Source organism: Periophthalmus magnuspinnatus, chromosome 22 (assembly GCF_009829125.3).
Source record: "Periophthalmus magnuspinnatus isolate fPerMag1 chromosome 22, fPerMag1.2.pri, whole genome shotgun sequence".
Lineage (NCBI taxonomy): Eukaryota > Metazoa > Chordata > Actinopteri > Gobiiformes > Gobiidae > Periophthalmus > Periophthalmus magnuspinnatus.
Window position 1 is genome coordinate 9,421,448 of NC_047147.1, and position 19,289 is coordinate 9,440,736.

The 19,289-nt window shown below is 37.7% G+C and overlaps 1 protein-coding gene across 1 annotated transcript in view; it reads left to right on the forward strand.

Annotated features, from left to right (window-relative positions):
* syne1b (spectrin repeat containing, nuclear envelope 1b) overlaps positions 1-19,289 on the forward strand; it is a 77,003-nt gene that overhangs the window by 3,065 nt on the left and 54,649 nt on the right. The window contains exons 2-28 of the mRNA XM_055231305.1: positions 3,686-3,747; positions 6,081-6,176; positions 6,274-6,357; positions 7,252-7,344; positions 7,414-7,592; positions 7,786-7,982; positions 8,949-9,055; positions 10,425-10,532; positions 10,615-10,752; positions 11,902-12,066; positions 12,182-12,294; positions 12,562-12,730; positions 12,851-12,947; positions 13,749-13,951; positions 14,391-14,555; positions 14,624-14,776; positions 14,869-15,012; positions 15,210-15,377; positions 15,578-15,736; positions 16,110-16,274; positions 16,389-16,523; positions 16,605-16,763; positions 16,948-17,156; positions 17,639-17,747; positions 18,081-18,245; positions 18,494-18,661; positions 18,829-19,005. Of these exons, the coding sequence (XP_055087280.1) occupies positions 3,686-3,747; positions 6,081-6,176; positions 6,274-6,357; positions 7,252-7,344; positions 7,414-7,592; positions 7,786-7,982; positions 8,949-9,055; positions 10,425-10,532; positions 10,615-10,752; positions 11,902-12,066; positions 12,182-12,294; positions 12,562-12,730; positions 12,851-12,947; positions 13,749-13,951; positions 14,391-14,555; positions 14,624-14,776; positions 14,869-15,012; positions 15,210-15,377; positions 15,578-15,736; positions 16,110-16,274; positions 16,389-16,523; positions 16,605-16,763; positions 16,948-17,156; positions 17,639-17,747; positions 18,081-18,245; positions 18,494-18,661; positions 18,829-19,005 (3,887 nt within the window). The remainder of the gene's footprint in view (positions 1-3,685; positions 3,748-6,080; positions 6,177-6,273; positions 6,358-7,251; positions 7,345-7,413; positions 7,593-7,785; positions 7,983-8,948; positions 9,056-10,424; positions 10,533-10,614; positions 10,753-11,901; positions 12,067-12,181; positions 12,295-12,561; positions 12,731-12,850; positions 12,948-13,748; positions 13,952-14,390; positions 14,556-14,623; positions 14,777-14,868; positions 15,013-15,209; positions 15,378-15,577; positions 15,737-16,109; positions 16,275-16,388; positions 16,524-16,604; positions 16,764-16,947; positions 17,157-17,638; positions 17,748-18,080; positions 18,246-18,493; positions 18,662-18,828; positions 19,006-19,289) is intronic.

Below are 19,289 nucleotides of genomic sequence, written 5' to 3' on the forward strand. Positions count from 1 at the left end.
AGTTATATAGTGGACCTTTAAATGATATATTATACTTTTAATGTCATTTTTAGCACGTGGTGACCTCTGGAGCAACCCTGTTACTGTTAGAGGCAACAGATCTCTATTAGACTGATATAATCCAATCAAGAAAGGGTCTGCTTCTCACTCCACATCCTCCTGTTATCTCAATCTTACTTATTCCTCCAAAATATAAAAAAGTCATTAAAATGTGAATATTTCTCTCTTGTACATAACTGCCCAGAGTTAGCAAAGTCATAATAAGCTTTTATCAACGATTTCATGTCAGAATTGATTTGTTGTGTGTTTTGCATTGGACTAAATGGAACAATTTAGTGGGCTTTTATCATACTCCCATGTGACCCACAGAGCAGTGAAGCCAAGCACCTACTGTACATTACAGTGCTGCATTTCCGTAGGTATCATCACTCCTAAGATCACCTACATTATTTAAGTCAGCTGTTGAGGCTTAAGTGGCTGATATTTTCCATGGTGTTTTGATGCTAGAGTATCTGCTGTTAACTGGCACTTCGCAGCTTGTAGCACTGACGTTGCCATGAATTTGTGGGATAACATCTTCTAAAGAGGTGTTTACATATGGATTTTATGCTTGTCAGACTTGATGTAGATAGTTTAGTGGAAGTGACCTATTTTTATCCATATGCCCTAAGTACAGTTGTAGGAAGACAGACTGACTTCAGGACTATGGACAGCTCCACTATATACAACAAGACTGGATATTAAATACAGTTACAGCTGCAGTAGTAATAGTATAACAAATACAATTAATTCAAGGTAGTTGGTATTTGTTTGCAAACTACTATGCTATTAATAATAGGACAGGAATAACATCTGGCATAAAACAAAGTATGCAGTTTATTAGTGCATTAGTAGAGGATTTGAGGTGGGGCTCTATTGAGAAATAGGAAAACAACAGCAATGTTTTTGTAACTTATCTTACCATGCCCCATGTTCTATTGTTGAGAAAATCATCATTTGTTTTTACACATAAGAATCTCTAGGGGGCACTCCAGGAAATCTGTTATAGCATTGTTCTTACAATGTAGATTTATGGGGACACATCATGTTCAGCTCACATGTAACGATTTACTTTCCTTTTCTGAAATTCACAGCAATATCTAGATTTTTTTTCAATTTCATTTCAATTTCATTTAACTATACCTTTTATTTTCCCTCTTTGATAATCACAGTTCACCACCATATTTAAAAAGACCTTAAGCAGTATTGGGTTAAAACAGAAAAAAGACCCTCCTGTGCCCTGTTGCTAATGCTGTCTATAGAGTAACAAAAATAATAGCATCACGGCTATTTTTAGCATCTGAAAGCTTTTAGTGTGCTGGGCTCTTGAAGAGACTGTTCTACAGAATAAGCCACCAGGTCCTTTTTCATTCACTCCTCTCCATCAGTGAGTATGTCTACATAAAACATGATTGTGGAGGAGAGATGGTATGATACTGAGTAGAGGGGAATCCCAGAGTGGGTGTGTCTCTGCTAGCGTCATCTTAGCATCAGGCTAAAGGAGCAGGTGGTGCACGTCTACCATCAATTATTAAGATTTGTAGCACCACTGCGAGCCCTGTGCCGCAGTCTTTTCATTTACTGCATTTAATCAATATAGCTATAGGGAAAGTAAAGACATGTCTCATTAGGCTGCATATTTTTTAAAGGTACACTGCCTTCCAAACACAGAACAAACCTGTGCTTTTCAGTGCAGTTGCTTATGGCATTGTATTTTGTGTTATCTGCTTTTGTAAACTACAATAAGCTGTAATAGTCTTTTAAAAGTCCAAACATAATTAAACATAATAATTGAATACAATTGGATAAAGATTGTAAATTGCAACAAACCAGTCAATGGAAGCTTTGCTTAGTTTCACTCCATATTGTTTTGTAAACAATAGTGGTATATGTATTCTATGTCGCTAAGTGAAATCAATTGTAATTCAACACAAGTCAATTTCATTTAGCATTCATCTATTTAGTATGATGTTAATGTTTTAAAATGATGAACTACAACTAGAGAATAAAAGAATAAAAGACATACATTGTATGACATTTGATTTATCTTGTCAATGTCTTATACAGGGATTATACCATCTTCCTAACACACATACACACAGCCACACAGCCACACATAGCTTAAATTGGGATCATGCAGCCAGGGGTGTGACATCACCTCATGCTGTGCTCTGATTGGCTGCTGCAGCTCAGAGCCCTCTCCAGCCTCCAGACAGTGTGCTACGATGCTACAGCAAAGAGGCGGTGTAACAGCAGCAGTGGCAGAGGTGGGGGCTGTGCAGGCTAACCACACAGGCATGGCTGCTCTGGTGAACCGGGGAACACTGGGAGGACGTGGGATGGGGCCATAATTCACCCTTTTATTCTGGGATTTCTGCTCTGCTTTCGTGTGTGGAAGAGAGTGCACCAGCCAGGGAGGAGGGGCCGCCTCACATCCCAGCATATCGCGCCAGTCAACTGTTTTGCTTCCTGCTTGGAAAGGAAAGGGCATAAGGACAAGCATTTTTCCACTCTGGATGCTATTTTCATTTGGGAATGTTGTGGATGAGCTGTGGAACTAATGAAAGGCAAAAGAATACAGGTAGACAGGGGGGTCTATGATGGCTCACTTCAAGGATGTGCAAAGAAAGACTTCACTTAATCTAGTGACTGGATTTTTCCAATATTTGCGTGGTAAGTAGGGCAAGCTAACTGACAGTCATCTATGTATATTAATAGGCATGTCAGTCTCTCTCTGCTTTAGTTGCACAAGGCTACAGCTGTGCATGGCTCTATGCATGTGCGCTTGAGTGGGCATCCCTTGTGCAACCATGATGAAGCAATTGCCTGTAGTAATCCTTCTATCGGCATTGTTTGCATTGCATCTCTACAGACACGTGACTGACTGCTGTCTGTATGTAGGTGGATGTTTAAAAATGGCCCCTCTTGTGTTGAGTGGAGCACCAGCCCACCGGCATTTCTGACAGTTAAACAGTCCTAGCCATGACCAGAGAGGTGTATTGTGAAAAGTGCTGCATAATGCATGGGGGTATAGTGGCTGCATATATTTACAAGCCACAAAAGACTGGCTCGACTTTAAGATTTACACATATTAATATATATATATTTGACTACTTCTGGAGTAACTCTAATCTCCTCATTTGACCTTATTCCAGCATCTGAGCCATGGATGCTGTTAGCATTAGCAGCTGGTGTATGTATTGAGTTTAGTAGTATCACTTGGCGAGGTCTATTCAGGTGAAACATGGTGCAAAACTGCTGCAATGCTTCTTGACATTCTGGAAGCAGAGGCTTTGGAGTCCTAAGTGTCAAACTCCCAGAAGATCCACATTTTAAAAAGTATGTGTATCCACTCGGTAATTAAATACCGTCTCAAATACTGCTAATTGGAAAAAGGCAATATAGTTGGATCCTACTAAAAAATTGAACAAATGAAATGGTTCTTTTTAAATTCCTCTGGTCAGTGGTGCCCAAAATACAATAATTTAACTGGAGCTTATGTTTCTGTTTCCACCTCTTTTTATACAGTAACTTATAACACATGAGACAAAGTATTTTTGATGATTCTGCGTTTAACGTTTGTTTTAGTTATCCATCCTGATCAATACACTGTCTTTCTCTGATTTCATTGTGGTTTGTGTTCCAGATGAACAAGAGGCAGTGCAGAAGAGAACGTTCACAAAATGGATCAACTCTCATTTAGCAAAGGTAAGTAGGATTTATTATTATTGTTGAAATAACTTGCTGGACACCGTTAGTGTATAGATACATAACTGGGTTATAAGGCATTATGGTCTGTCATAGTCAAAGCAGCCACATCCAAACCGTGAAGGCTGTAACCAGACGACCTTTCTCTAATCATGTTTTTATTACTGCTTATCATTATTATGCTCCTCTTCAGTCAATGGCATTTGAGACGTGTGACCGAGCATGTGTGCTAAGTGAGCTAGCTCAAACAAGGCATTAGGCAATACTTCTCAGCCCATTAGACTCCAAAGGCTACATGAATTGACAGCTTTAGTCGTGTCATTCTTGGCATCTGCTCCTCAGTGGTGTTGCAATATGACATTTAACCATGTAAAGTTTGAGCTCCTTAAACCACTGTGACATGTTGTATATGTTCCTTTATTATTTATTATATTTCTTTATTATTTTTCACTTAGCTTACTTTAGAGCTAGTGAAGTTGCAAATACTGGTTTATGCCTGTTTTATCCCACTTTGGTCCTGTTCATTCCTAGCTCTGGTTAAGCCCTCGTTTGTTTTAGAGTTGTTTTTCTTGGTGTTCTTATCTAGAGCTATATATCACATGGTTCATTTGTTTAGTCTTTAGTTTGTCAGTCTTTATAAACTTAGCCTTTTTCCCAACGTTAATTTTGACTTAGCCTTAGTTATTACCCTAATTTACTACTATTATTCCATTCCTTATTTTATGCTTTGATTCATAAATGGGATACAATATCAAGAAATGACTCTTCTACATTAAACCACTGCGTGACTATGTAGGTGCCATGTGTGGGTGCCAGTGTGGGTGGTAGTTATATCCGTATGTAGGATTTTGTGTGCAGAGTCTGTGGGGAGGCAGTAGGTGCAGATGGAGAGATGGAGGGTGAGGACAGCTCCCTGTGGGCGTCTCTAGTTTTCAAAATCAAGTATATTATAAACACCACCTGAGGGACAATAACACATGGTCCCAAGGCTGCATGCTGTGGACTTAAAATAACTCTTATTAGGAGATGATGACTAAGATGGGTATGAATCAGCAGTAAAGGTAGTACTGTTGGAATACTGCTTTCACAAGTATGTCATAAACTAAGCGAAGGAATGGTATGGTTTTAGCAACTTTTAGCAACCAATTGGCTCCAATGTAATAATATTTTGCGATTTTTATATGTGTGATATTCAGTGTTATTACTGTTTCTAATTATACTCCTGGGGAAGTTTGGGTGTCAGTGAAGTCTGCCTTATACAAGAAAATTACCCCTATTAAGAATCATAATTATACTACCTTGTATTTGCGTTAACATAAGATATGACTTATCTGTATTAGATATTAGTTTAACTACACCCACTTTTCTCAGTGAAAGTGTGTGTTATCTCAGCTTCCCCTGGTTTACACAGCCTTCCTCCATTTCCTTTGATACTGTGTGGACAAGCAGTTTTCCACCTTTTTAGCAGTTTTTCCATGGTTAAAGTCCCATGTGACTGAAGAGGGAGTAGTTTCATGCCAGACGACATGGGAACAGTGTTATTGTCATTTCAGTTATAAAAATACACAAGAACATTATAGTTGAAAATGTCAGTTTTAAACTGTACAGAAATTATATGTTGTTGGAATACTTTAAAAGAGTCACAATAAAATAAATCTAATGCTTCAATAAGTTACCTGTCAACATGGGTTAAATTACTGTTGATAACATATGGAGATTTTCCACTGGAGAGCTCATAAATGAAACACAAATCTTTTCTGAGTGGCACCAGGTTAGACACATTTGGAATAGTGAAAAACAAATTTACATTACTTACCAATAGTAATTAATTCTAGCATGTAACTGGAAAGCATAACAGCACCAACTGTAGACTTGGTTTGGCCTATTTACCTCCCAACTGCGCCATGACACAAAATATGTTCAGTGTGAAGTATTCTGTTTACAGAGCCAATAAATACATTTTAATTACCTCTCCAATGTGCTAAACAGACACTCAGCTCTTATCATGCAGTATGGTTGTTGGTTACCTCTGACTTTGCCTACTTCGTTAATGTTACGTGCCAAGAGACATGTTTTCATATTAGGGTTAAATGGAAAGCTTGCCTCCGGACTGGGCAGCACGCCATTGTTGGAGGAATAGGCAGCATGTTTTGAGCTGCAGGGAGGCGCTTTGCTAACAAGGCTCTTTCTAACAAGCAACATTTGTGTACTGCTCTGCTAATGCTCAGAATACAAATAACAATCCTGTATTAGAATGCACAAGACTGATTTTTTAAAAGACCCATGCATGCATCCTAACTCATATATTGTTGCCAATATATTTCTCGCTTCAGCATAAACCACCTTTGGAGGTGAACGACCTTTTTGAGGATATCAAAGATGGGGTGAAGCTCCTGGCTCTGCTGGAGGTGCTGTCTGGTCAGAGACTGGTGAGTGGAGCTTGCATTTGTATGAGAATAATACAGCAATTTTAGCTTCAGTATGTTGTGAATTATAGTATTGTACTTTTTCGTATGATTTGTTTAGCCATGTGAACAAGGCCGCCAGCTGAAGAGGATCCACTGGGTTTCCAACATCGGCACAGCACTTAAATTTCTCGAAGGCAGGAAGGTAACTTTCAATATAAAATACTGGATGAATTTTCACAAACCTCAGTACCAAAAAAATAATATATGTGACATTTACTTCTAAAAATACATTTCGTAGGGTATTTTTTTAGTTGTAAAATACCCTTTGAGTTGGTAGAGCCTGTGTGAAGTGTGAGTGTGTTTGGAGAGGCAGCAGCAGTAACACTTGATTACATAACAGCAAGCTCTTTGTGAGTCGCACTTAGCTCCCTAAGGACTCACTCTGTTGTGGTCTCTCTGTCTCTTCAGTCCCTGTATCGAGGATCTCCGGTCAGTCTCTGCTCTGCCCTGTGTGACTCTGACATTTATGCTGTTGTTTCTATTGGTGCACGATGCATGGACATAGCTCTGCATCTTTTTATACAAACTTTGCACTGGGAAAATGTACAAAAGAGATCACACATGTGTAACTTTCTATAAACCTGACTTGGAATGATTTTGCATATTTAAAAAAGAAGTCAGATTGCACAGTAATTGAAAGGAAAATGTTTTATAGAAGATCAAATAATATGGGTAATGTGGACATGGATGACTGATGGCATTGATATTTAAAATAATAATTTCTATATAACAATGTTATTATTATAAACTATGCATATTTCTTTTTGCATGCCTAATCCTAATAAAATTATAATTCAGAGAGAACTTAATAATATAGATTTATTTTTCCACAGTTAACTATTTATTTATTCTTTCTATAATATTTTTCACAATGGCTGTGTTTTGGTTTGCCAATGATTTCAAATAATATTAAACACATTTGCATCAAAGATAATATCTTTGATGAGTGCTACAGCTTGCAGTTTTTATTTGGCCTGCCTGTCTTGACAATGAAAGTGAGGCTCATCAATAAGAACTGTCTGCGGTTTTGTTTCAGATAAAACTTGTGAACATTCATGCCACTGATGTCGCAGATGGACGGCCATCCATTGTCCTTGGGTTGATGTGGACCATTATCCTCTATTTTCAGGTAAAACAGCTAAATTATGTGAATTAAATGCTGAGTAAGAACCATTTAAATATTATGTTCCACTTGTAGATTGAGGAGTTGACCAGTAACCTGCCAGCTCTCCAAGCCTTGTCCAACAGTAACTCTTCAGTGGAGAGTACACCTGGCTCAGAAACAGGAAGTCCCCCCATGAAGAGGAAAGTCGTCAATAAATACCCAGGCAACGCCAAAAAGGCACTGCTCCGATGGGTGCAGTCCTCAGCAGCTCAGTATGATGTTTTCTTTTTAAATAGATTTTTCCATTATGACTTTGACATTAGAGATACTACAAACCTAGGTTGGTCCCAGTTTGGCCCCAATTTAGTCTTGTTTTAGATTATTTTATGGTTTGTTTCCGATTTAATGAGTTAGGTCTATATTATTTGTCTGTTACCATTAAAGACTGTATAAAACTGTTTTTAGATACCATGGAATTGAGGTGAAGGACTTTGGGCCCAGTTGGCGTAGTGGTGTAGCGTTTGAGTCTCTGGTCCATGCCATCAGACCGGACTTGGTGGACATGGAGCTGGTGAGGAGGAGGGGCAACAGGGAGAACCTGGAGGAGGCCTTCAGTCTGGCCGAAAATGAACTGGGAATCCCCCGTCTACTCGATCCAGAAGGTGACCCAGATCATATACGCATAATAAATGACATTTACAATTGGGGTCCACAATATCTTTCACAACAAATACCAGTTTATCATGTGGTCTAGCATGAATAACAGTGCAAGACAAATTTGTATATCTATTAAACTGTTAAAAGCAATGTTCTTTATTACACAGGAGTCAAAAGTACTCAAAATGAAACATACAAACAAAAAACAAAACCCAAGAATGCTGTACATACTCACATTACACCAACACTAATCATATACTATGCAAAACACCATAACACTATTTAAACACATTTTCTGTCTTAATTAGTATTCAGTTTCATCCAGTTGGTCAGACTTAAAATTACAATGACTTCTTATCCATCTCTTTTCTCCCTGAGGAGTTTAGACTGTAGAATTGATGTTGTCTGCTGCAGCTCTGCAGTCTCTGAGCTGTTTCACTGCAACAAGAGTCTGTACTTTCCTAGACTATGACCTTGATTCATTGTCAGGACACAAGTATGATGAAAGATGACAAGTGCAATTAGCTTGGAGGGGACATGGAGAGATTTGTCTTTTTGTTTTTGCTGAGTCACTCTCATGCAGCTTATAAAGTAATAGAAGAGACGCAGATGACAAAGGAGCGCACCAAAGATTAAATTACATGTTTGATGATGTTTAGTTTTAGTAGTCCTTTGGGGTTAATTGCGATTCGAATTCAGTTTTTTTTCATTTCTGATTTGGTTCATGGATTATCTTTGTTGGTTTAGACCCAGTTTAATCTTTAGCTCTCCTCGTCTTTGTTAATGTTTGGTTTAGCTGTTAAATGTGGTTAAACCCACTGTAGCCATTTTTATATACCCTGATTTTCCTAGTTTATGTTCTCACTGTTATGTCTTTTGTCTTTTTTATGAAATCATGTATATTTTGGGACATCACCTAATGATATTCTTGTTCTTATATGACCAAACCAACTCATGTTTATTTTACTCAGATGTGGATGTAGACAAACCAGATGAAAAGTCCATAATGACATATGTGGCCCAGTTTCTAAAGCACTATCCAAACCCTCACTCTGAAACTGATGGACATCATGATGAGGTAACTATTTAATGCAGAGATTCTTAACTGTGAAGCTTAATTATGTACGCATTTTTTGAACAAGTATGAAATTATTTTTCGTTTTAGGAATGCATTATAAAAAAGTATTAATAAAATAAAATTAAATATAAAATATATTAGCAAACAACAATATAATACACTGACTTCGTTCATTGCATGGTTAAAAGTCCCCAAGGCACTTTGCATTTCTGCCATGGGCCATCAGATTAATTTCAAAAGTGGTTTAGGAATATACAGTAAATCTATTGAAAGTGTCAAATGACTTAGTGACTGCTTCTGATTGGTTCTGGTTATATGCTACAACAGCTTCTTATTGGTGTCTAGTCAAGCTGCATTGGACTCATTTCCTGCATCAAACTGATTAAATAAAGACCATAATAGACAAAGGGTTTCCTGAAAGTATCAGAAATCCTCAAGTGTGTCCCAAAACTGAGAAGAGCAATACATCCTAAAGTTATAAAAGTCAACACTAAAGTCATGTTTGGCACAGTTGATAAATTACACCTGCATTTATCATGTTGTTGTTAAAGGTATTGGCCTCAGCAATGCACTAAAGACAGGCTCAAAACATCAATTGATATTTTCAGTTTATTTCAAAGCAAGTTGTATCAATAACAAGGCCACAAGAGACAGCAAAATATGCATAAACCTTCTGAAATATTTAGATTTGATGTTGATCGAGTATCATTTAAGGGCTAATTGATCTCCAGTTCAGCGTTGACAGACATGTTTTTGTTTCTATTGTGCTTTGTTGCCATAAATGTTCAATTGACTATTTTACATACTAAACAATATAAATTATGCACATTTGTCAACATTTAAAACAAAATAGTTTAGTGTGTAATCTTCACTGCATGCACATACATTCATAAAGTGTCACAATCACAGTTTTGTTTTTTATGATTTAATTTCTCCATGTGTTTACCTTTGTGCACATTAAGCTGCTTCTTGGCTCAATTCCAACTTTTGCACTCTCAGTCCCAGTGCTACAGGTGAGAGCCTTGGCCCTGCGCTGCATGCTGCTTGTTTTGTGACATCCTTTTTTTTCCCATTTCCTTTCATTTTGATCCTCTTTGCCTCTGCTTTTCCTAACCTGGTTGTGGTGTATTTCTCTTTGTGCCTTGCTGCTTTCCTGGATAGTTTGGTCCCCATGATATAGAGCAAATGCTTGAGGTATGTGTGAATAATTTAACAGAGTGGAAATAGTAACTCATAGTGAAGAGTTTCTCCACCTGTTTTATTCCTACTACTGTGGTCTAACTGAGTGAAACGATGAAAGATTACTCAATACTATACATTTCCCAACTACTAAAATTTCCTATCTCTAAACTATATTTTTCGCTGGCAGCGAGAGGAGAGGAAGATGCTAAGGGAGCTCAAGGTGTTTTTGGATCAGTTGGAGAGAGATGTTCTGAGAGCGCAGGGAGCAGAGGGGAACCTTACTGATAAATATCAGGTAAATATGAGGAAATGTTTAATTATTGATTCATTTATAACTTGTTTTGTCAAAGTTTAATTTACCTTTCTTGTAATTACAGGCATTCAAGAGCTTCCGTGTGCAGTATGAGATGAAGAAAAAGCAGACTGATCCTCTGCTGCAGCCTGTGAGCCGAGACGGGAAGCTCTCCGTGGACCAGGCTCTGGTCAAACAGGCCTGGGACCGGGTCTCCGCCAGGGTGAGTGTCACTAATGGAGGTCATTAAGACTTGACGTGTCTGGTCATTGTCACATAAATAGGGGGACAGTGGCAGATACAGTGGGTCGCCATGAAACCTTGCTGTTATTCCTATGAGACATAATGAGATTCAGGGTAATTTTTCCATACCTAGTTTAACCTATTATCATACGTATTATTTTTCACTGAAATATTTTGTATGTTGCCTCTCAATTATAAAATACACTTAAAAGTATAGTTAGTAAAAGTCAATTTCTCAAATGTTTTTTTTTACTCTCAGACAAAACCTTTGTCTTTGTTTTTGCTCAGTGGTGTCAACAGCTGCCTTTTTTTTACACTTTTGCAATTCTGCTGAGCACAAATGATTAAATGACTTAACAATACACTTGTGACAAAAGAGAATGCAGTCTTTTCAATCTAAATAGTCAATAGTGTTTAGGTGTTTTGTTTAAATCTACTGATTATGACTTGTAAAATGTGTATCATGTATCTGTCCAAATATTTGCCCAGTCAATTGCACAAGTAATTAGAGTGTAAAAGAGAAAGGGAGGCCAAATTATGTAGATGGTTAAAAAAAAAAGCCATCACATAATATAGTCTGATCAGCGCTGTTAACTGTGCCACTAAACAGTACCTTTTTCATGATTAAACAATGAATATCTGTGGTGAATGCTGCCATAGAGAAGCCGAACTTGGCTTTCCATCCACTGCAACCACTGGTAACAATTCAGGAAGATAAAAGCCTTTGGATCAGAGTCAGTCCAGAGTAAATGAGACTGAAACAAAGACAGTTTTGTTCGTCCAGACTGATCCTTAGGACATCCAAAACATGTCCAGAGCCTCGTAAAACCTTTTGTGTTTGATCAGCTTAACTGTTAACTATGGCTAGATTTATCTTTGTGGAGACTGGCCAGGGAAACATACATAATAGTAGCTCCATGGTTAATACCAACTTCCAAGTAGGGCTGGGGAATATGACATATTTATATTTATATTTATCAGAACAAGACTGAAGACCAAAGCTGATCATTGACAATTAGAAATGACTGTATCTCAGTTGAAATGTTATAAAGCCCTACTTCCAAGTGAATATTTATTTATTTGTGTATTCAACTGACAAACTAACTAAACTGTTAATTGTCATCTACAGCTGCTGGAGTGGCACATCCACCTGGACAAGTCCCTCCCCGGCCCACTCGGAGTGATCGGGGCCTGGCTACACAGAGCAGAGATGGCCCTTAGAGATGACATCCCCATTCACCACGCACATGAGGAGACCGCCAACGTGATCCACAGAAAACTGGAGCAACATACGGTACAGCTTTGTCTGCATGATCAGCAAAATTCATTAATAACATGGCAGTAGTTTTAATCTTGGACATAGTATTTATATTGTATAAATAGAATGAGTGATGTTATTTGTTTTTCAGGAAATTTTAAAAAGCCTTGAGCCCCATCGACAGACTTTCCAGCAGATTCATAGGGATAGATCAGTGAATGGAGTCCCAGTGCCACCTGAACAGCTACAAGACATGGCTGAACGGTAAAACTCTTTTGTATTTATGTTGTTAAATACATATTTACCTAAGCTAAATTTTGATTATTGTGTTTATTACACAGTTAAGACGAACTGTATTTTCTTAGTTTGACCTATTACTAGCTTGAGTTTTGTTTCTTTTTTTGTTTTTTTTAGGTTAGGCAAAACTAATCTTTTATAATAAAAAAATGCCAAGATGACACTGTAGTTGTTTTTTATGACATAATGTTCCAGCAATAGAATTTGATCTATTTATGATTGTTTTTATTTCAGCTTTAACTTTGTGTCGACATCATGTCACGGTCACCTGATCAAGATGGAATTCTGGGAAATGAAGTACAGACTCTTGTCCTTTCTTTTTCTGGCTGAATCAAAACTCAAGACCTGGATCATTAAATATGGCAGAAGGGACTCTGTGGAGCTCCTGTTACAAAACTATCTTGTAAGTTCATTTAGAAGCAATTTCCAAACATGCTGAGAAATTCATATTTATAGTTAACTAAATATCACAGATAATTAAGCATTCATGTTTATATTTCTTTTGTATCTGTTTTCTTTCCAGACCTTCATTGAAAACTATAGATTTTTTGACCAATACGACATCATCTTCAGTGCCCTCAAACAATCTGCCGAGGTCTATGTGAGGTCTGACAGCACAAGTAAGATTTGATGTAACCTTTATTGGATATGTGTCAATGTTACATACACTTCTGTCTATTATGTTTGTCTGGTTCATAGTAAATTATTGTTATTGTGGATTTCATGTTACAGGGTACAAAACCTGTAACCGAGGTAAGTCCAAAACCAACCTGACAGCATTAATCCATTCCAAATTGCCTGTCCTTTCCTAAAAATCTGGGGATGCACTTTTCCTATCTAACATCCTATTATTACCTCCAATTAGAATCACATTGCATTGTGCTTGAAAGTGTATTACAGTAATCCATGCACTTGGTGGAATGCTAATTTAGCATGTAACATATTGTGATTCATCAGCAAACATGCCTATAACCCTAAATCAACCCCAATCAATCCCTGAGCTGTGTACTGAAGCAAATATACAAGGTGTCTCCAGAAAGTATTGCAAATACATACAATACTGTGCAATAGTTTTAAACAGTTGAACATTGTTACTATTTAGTTGCTATATTTTATTTTGTTGTGAAAAGCTGCAGTGTTGCACCATTTTTTTCACTAGAAGAGGCAAATTATTTTTTTTGCTAGATGCTTATTTTCCAAGAGAACTCTAAAGAGAGTACAGTATTGCATATAAAATAGGATAAGGACCTGGACATTTATGTTGTTCAAATGCTTTTAGAGTTCTTCATTCATTGTGTGTTTTGTACATTGGCTTTTGCACAGTAATGTACAGCATATACTATGAGATGTATATCATTTCTGGACACACATGATATTTTACACTTTTGTAAGAGTTGAGCTGAAAGACTTTTTACTTACAGTTGATGAAGCAGAGGGGGTGAGTAAGTTCCTCAATGAAACCACAGCTCAGTGGAAGCACCTGGCTCTGGAGGTGCGGAGTGTGCGCAGTATGCTGGAGGAGGTGATCTCTAATTGGGACAAGTACAGCAGCACAGTGGCTTCTCTACAGGCCTGGCTGGAGGATGCAGAGCTAATGCTAAACCAATCAGAGACTGTAAAACGGGTGAGTAATTTCTATGTGAATTATTAAATGGACTGTGTCAAATACCTATCTATAGGTTTGGGAATGATAGTCCATTGCCATAGCAAATAACAATTTAAAACTGACTGTATATTGCATCTTTTGAATGGTGAAAAGTCCCCAAAATGCCACCCAACAGGAAGCCAAAACCCATGAATACCAATCATAGTGTTATGACTCATATAGGTTACATACTTTAGTTTCACTGTTGAACCTATTTTTGCAAGTATATTAGAAACCAACTCAACAACACTTAGCAAGACTTTATTGTTAGTGTTAAATGCATTACAATCTAACCAAATGAGGGAGCTTGAATTGGCCAAATTGTTATGGTTAGAGGGAGTCATGGCATCTCCACTATGAAAAATTGTATAGAAACATTAAAATTAAAACAAAATTAAGTAACTGTATTTTTCTTTAGGATTTTTTCAGAAACTTGTCCCACTGGATTCAGCAGCACATGGACATGAACGATGCTGGAAACTTCCTCATTGAAACGTGTGATGAAACTGTATCCAGAGATCTGAAGCAACAGCTCCTCCTACTGAACGGGAGGTGGAGAGAGCTCTTTGTCAAAGTCAAACATGTAAATACCTACGTTTATCTTTAAAAACTTTTATGTAATTATTTATATAACACACATATATATCGCAGTATGCAAGAGCAGATGAAGTTGATAAGTTGAGGCAGGACTATCATGATGGGATCAACACCCTCAAAATGTTTATGGATGCAACTGATGAGAAGATGACTGCTCCCATTCAAGTGTCTTTCCTCAATGTTCGAGCTTTTACACAAGATGTTGAGGTAATAGCCTAAGTTAAAGAATTATAGATTTATATATCATTTTAAGTCTATATGAAAAGCAAGTTTACAAAGTCTAATGTAATTATATGCAGGAAATTAAACATAAAGTCCCAGCTATGGAGGCAGCCTGTAAAGCAGCGTGCCGCACTGCTCAGCTTTTGACTAAAGACACTCCACAAGAAGAGGTTTCACAGATGAATGCTGTGATGGCATCAGTCAAGGAGCAACTGAGCAAGGTAATAACTCCATAAGTAACCTTGTTAAATCATTTGAATTTGTGGATCACAATTTAGATTATTTCATGTTGTTATTTAATGATTTTGCATCAAATAAATTAAGACAGGTGCTTTCTTCCTATTTTATTTACCATACATACTTTTATTTCATAGTTTTTTGCACCTTGAAATATATATATATATATTTTTATATCTAGGTGAGAGAAAGGTGTCTACCTTTACTGAAGGAGTCCCAGTCTCTTCTGCCTCTGCTGGAGGAAATGGAGAAAAACATCACAGGGTTTTATCAGGCTCTAGAGAAGGCCAGTCACATCACGAGCTCCACGGACTCTGAGGGACCAGTGGACTTCAAACAGAGATGCCAGGTACCTGCTCTGTGGACTGAATTTTGACTTTAAAACGTAGATTACATGTATTATCTAAATCTATCCCAATTACACTACTGAAATTTATTTAAAACAATTATATTAACCAAAATAATTCGGTCCTTCCTTTTGATTTTACTAAAGAAGTATCAGATCATTAGTGTATCTGAGGAACTTGGCTCTTGTTTTAAATGCTGTAGGAGCTGGCGACGTTCACACACAGCTGTAAGAAGTGTCTGACAGTGATCGAGAGGAACCACCAAAGCATTCAGAAAATAATGAACACCAGTAAAACTCTACAGCACATGGACATGGGGCTGCTGCAGAAGAGAGTTGGTGACCTACAGGCTGCATCACAAGTAAGACAAAAAGTTGTGTTTTTAATTTCAACCTCACTTCTTATCAACAACCATATGGGAAGTTATTGATTAGAGACAAGAAGTTTTAATAGAGAATGGTCCTAGTCTTTTATTTGTCTAACTTCTGTCTTGTTATTATGCCAAGCTGAAATTCCTAAGTCCCAAAACTGACAACTTACCATTTATTTTTTGAGTTATGCACCCACTATGTTCTATGTGAATATGTATAGGAATTATGCACCTTTGATTTTACTTCCATGTAGCATCTTGAACACAACCACAATTCAAACTGATTTAAACTATTTTCTGGAAATCTGTGAACACACATTGTAATCGCTGTTATGTTTTCTTATCGCTATAATTGAATATTTAGACCATGATAAATGAATCAAATGAGTGGAGGAGACACATGGAGGCAAACAGCAACCTGATGAAGAGGTTTGATGAATCAAGGATTGAGCTGGAGAAAGTGCTCAAAATTGCTCAGACCTGTTTCACCGAGAGAGGCAACCCAGAGGAGCTGCTCAAAAAACACACTGTAAGAATATAAAAAAAGGTTGAGAATAGTGTTCTGTATGTTTTTTGTATTTTTATGTATGGATATGTGAATAGAACACATAAAGTACGGTAACTTTGTTTTATGGTTATGCAGGAGTTTTTTGGCCAACTGGACCAGCGTGTCTTGAATTCATTCCTCAAAGCTTGTGATGATCTCACTGACATTTTACCAGAGCAGGAGCAACAGTCTCTCCAAGAAACTGTTAGAAAACTACATAAACATTGGAAGGTGGGCCTCATCTATAAATACATGCTGAACAACTAATTACAGGAATATGTAAATTATCTTTTTTTTTTTTTTTATTTCCAGGATATCCAGACCGACGCTCCATTTCACCTGCTGCGTCTCAAAGTGGAAGGGGAGAGGACTAAATTATCCACGTGTCTTCAGGAGTGTCAGACTGAAGTGACCCGAGAGAACAGACATCTGGCCAGTATGGGCAGTGAGAGGCTCATCAAGGAGCACAGGGTGAGAGCAACACTGTAATACTACTAGTTACTAATGTTTTGTTTTAGTTAATTTTAGTTCCGCCTGTGATATGATTAGATTAGAATTAAAGTAATATTCTTGTCTATCCGTGTCTACTAATAAAATTTTCTTTACAACTTTTACTACTGCTATTTGCATAACATTTAATTCTATATCCCTGCAGGCTTTTTTTAGAGATAAGGGGCCCCTGTCCATCTGTGAGAAGAGGCTTCAGTTGATGGAGGAACTGTGTCAGAAACTCCCAGAGGATGATTCAACTCATCAGGTCATGGAGACTGCAAGAAAAGACTTTGCGGAGGTCCGAGAGGAGATCGACAGCACCTATTTGAAACTACTGCAGCACCAGGACAAATGGAAGGACTACAATGCAAGGTCGGATGCAGAACTGTTTATACAATACTATGTTCAAACAAAACTCATAAAGCATCTTCTTTTGCTGCATTGCAGTAGAGGGTTTGCATTTAAGCCTGCTCATCCATAGTACTTTTTCTGTGTAAGACAAAAACAGACTGGAGATCAGACTCCTGAGCCTTGTTGTGAACAATTTATACTATATGTATATAAATATGTAATGTTTTTGCTCATGACAATAACTACATTTTGTCATATTATACACTATTTTCAGTTGCTTGACCTTATGCTCCATCACTTATAATTACTTTTGAGTGGCTATTTCTATTCTCTTGCTGTTCTTAAACTGTGCATTGCAACCCTAGAATTTCCCTTTTCCTATCTTATTCCACATTATAGCAAGGTTGAATTCAATTTAGTGGCATCATATAACATGTACAGTTTGTGCATACCTTTTTAATTTTATTTTTGTCATAACATTTTGTCAATATTGTGCTATACAGATATGCAGAACTGTCCTGCTGGCTTATATCAAAAGAAAGTCAACTGAGGCTTTTGAGAACCAGAGCCAACGACCCCAGGAAGTACAATCAGGTCAAAGCCACCATTATGGTAAGTTGATTAGGTTACTATTGATCAGCTCTTATTTATAACCCTTCAGTACTGAACTGAATTGTTTGATTTTCCTTGTAAAGATTGTATTAGGGATACTTTGCCAGTATAAAGAAAATAAACTGATCCAATAATATTTTGATATAGAGAGGTATTTTTCAATTTACTTCAAAAGGTAAATGTACCCTTTTGAGTTTGTATGCCTGTCTCAGCCATGCCTCTTCTCTCTACCTCCTAAACTGCTGTGTCTGTGAGCTGTCAGTGGATTCAGGTCTTGTAAGCCCTCCTGTGTCAGAGCACATTGTCCACGTCACATGTTGTTGTCTGTCTCAGGAGCTGAGGAGTGATGCAGAGCTACAGGAGGGGAACCTGAGCTGGCTCAAGGCACGCATGGCTGTGCTCCTAGAGGTCTGTGCTGACAGTGATGGGCAGAGGCAAGCCAGTGCCCTCAGCAAACTCTCCACTGACTTCAAGAACCTCCTGGTCTCACTAATAGAGGTGTGTGCAGATAACAATGTAATATTTAAGTACAATTGATCAAATATTTCAACCTATCCAAACAACCAACCATATGTTCCCCATTTTAGTATAGCAGTAGTATCCAAATTTATCCCATGGGATTTGTAATTCTATTGTGTATTTGTGAGCTAGTACAGTATAGTCAGTGTAGCAACGTTATGTGCAGTGCATCACTCTAAGCATATTTGCTTGTTTTACCAAATATATCATTATTTTTGTATTTGCAGGCTGAGAAGATGATTTTAGCTGTGGGAGACTGTGTTCAATTCAGAGAGGAAGTGCAGAGTACCCTGGATGATCTGGTTCAGGGGCAGAAAGAGTCTCAGGCCGAGGTCGCCAGAATCCTGGACTCACCGACTGTTAGAGAGGCACAACAACTACTGCTGGTTTATCAGGTAAAAACGAAGATACTGTTACAAGATAACAGATAATCTGTTATAATAATACAAGTTACAACAAACGCCTTGTTTGAATCTGCTAGTTTGGTCTGGTACTAATATCTTAAAATTTAACTTTACCTTCAAAATATGTACTATGTTATGTTTTTTTTCTTTCTTCCTAGCAACTCCTAAAGCGCTTGAAGCTGAAGAGAAGGGACGTGCAGCAGCTCATGACCAGGGGGCAGCAGCTCCAGGCCGAGGAGGGCGTGGGGGACAGTCTGCAGCAGGACCTGCAGTGTCTCGAAAACACACTCAGCAAAATGGAGCAAAACATGGACTCACAGGAGCAGAGCCTGGAGGTGAGGAGTCCATAGGGTTTACCAGCCACAAACTCAGGGGCACTGGGAGGTGAACTTATCTTCTTCAGAACTGTATATTAGGCTAATGTAAGAGAGGGCTACCATATTTTTGTACTGTCTCATTATGCATTGTAATCATACTTTGAAGGATTTTGTGCATTTTGCTGGATTATAGATACCATAGATGGAAAATTTCTCAAACACAAACAAAATAAAAACAATATTATTTTCCCGTTAAACAAAATTAATATTGATCCAAAGTGGAAAGTTTCACTATTGAATCT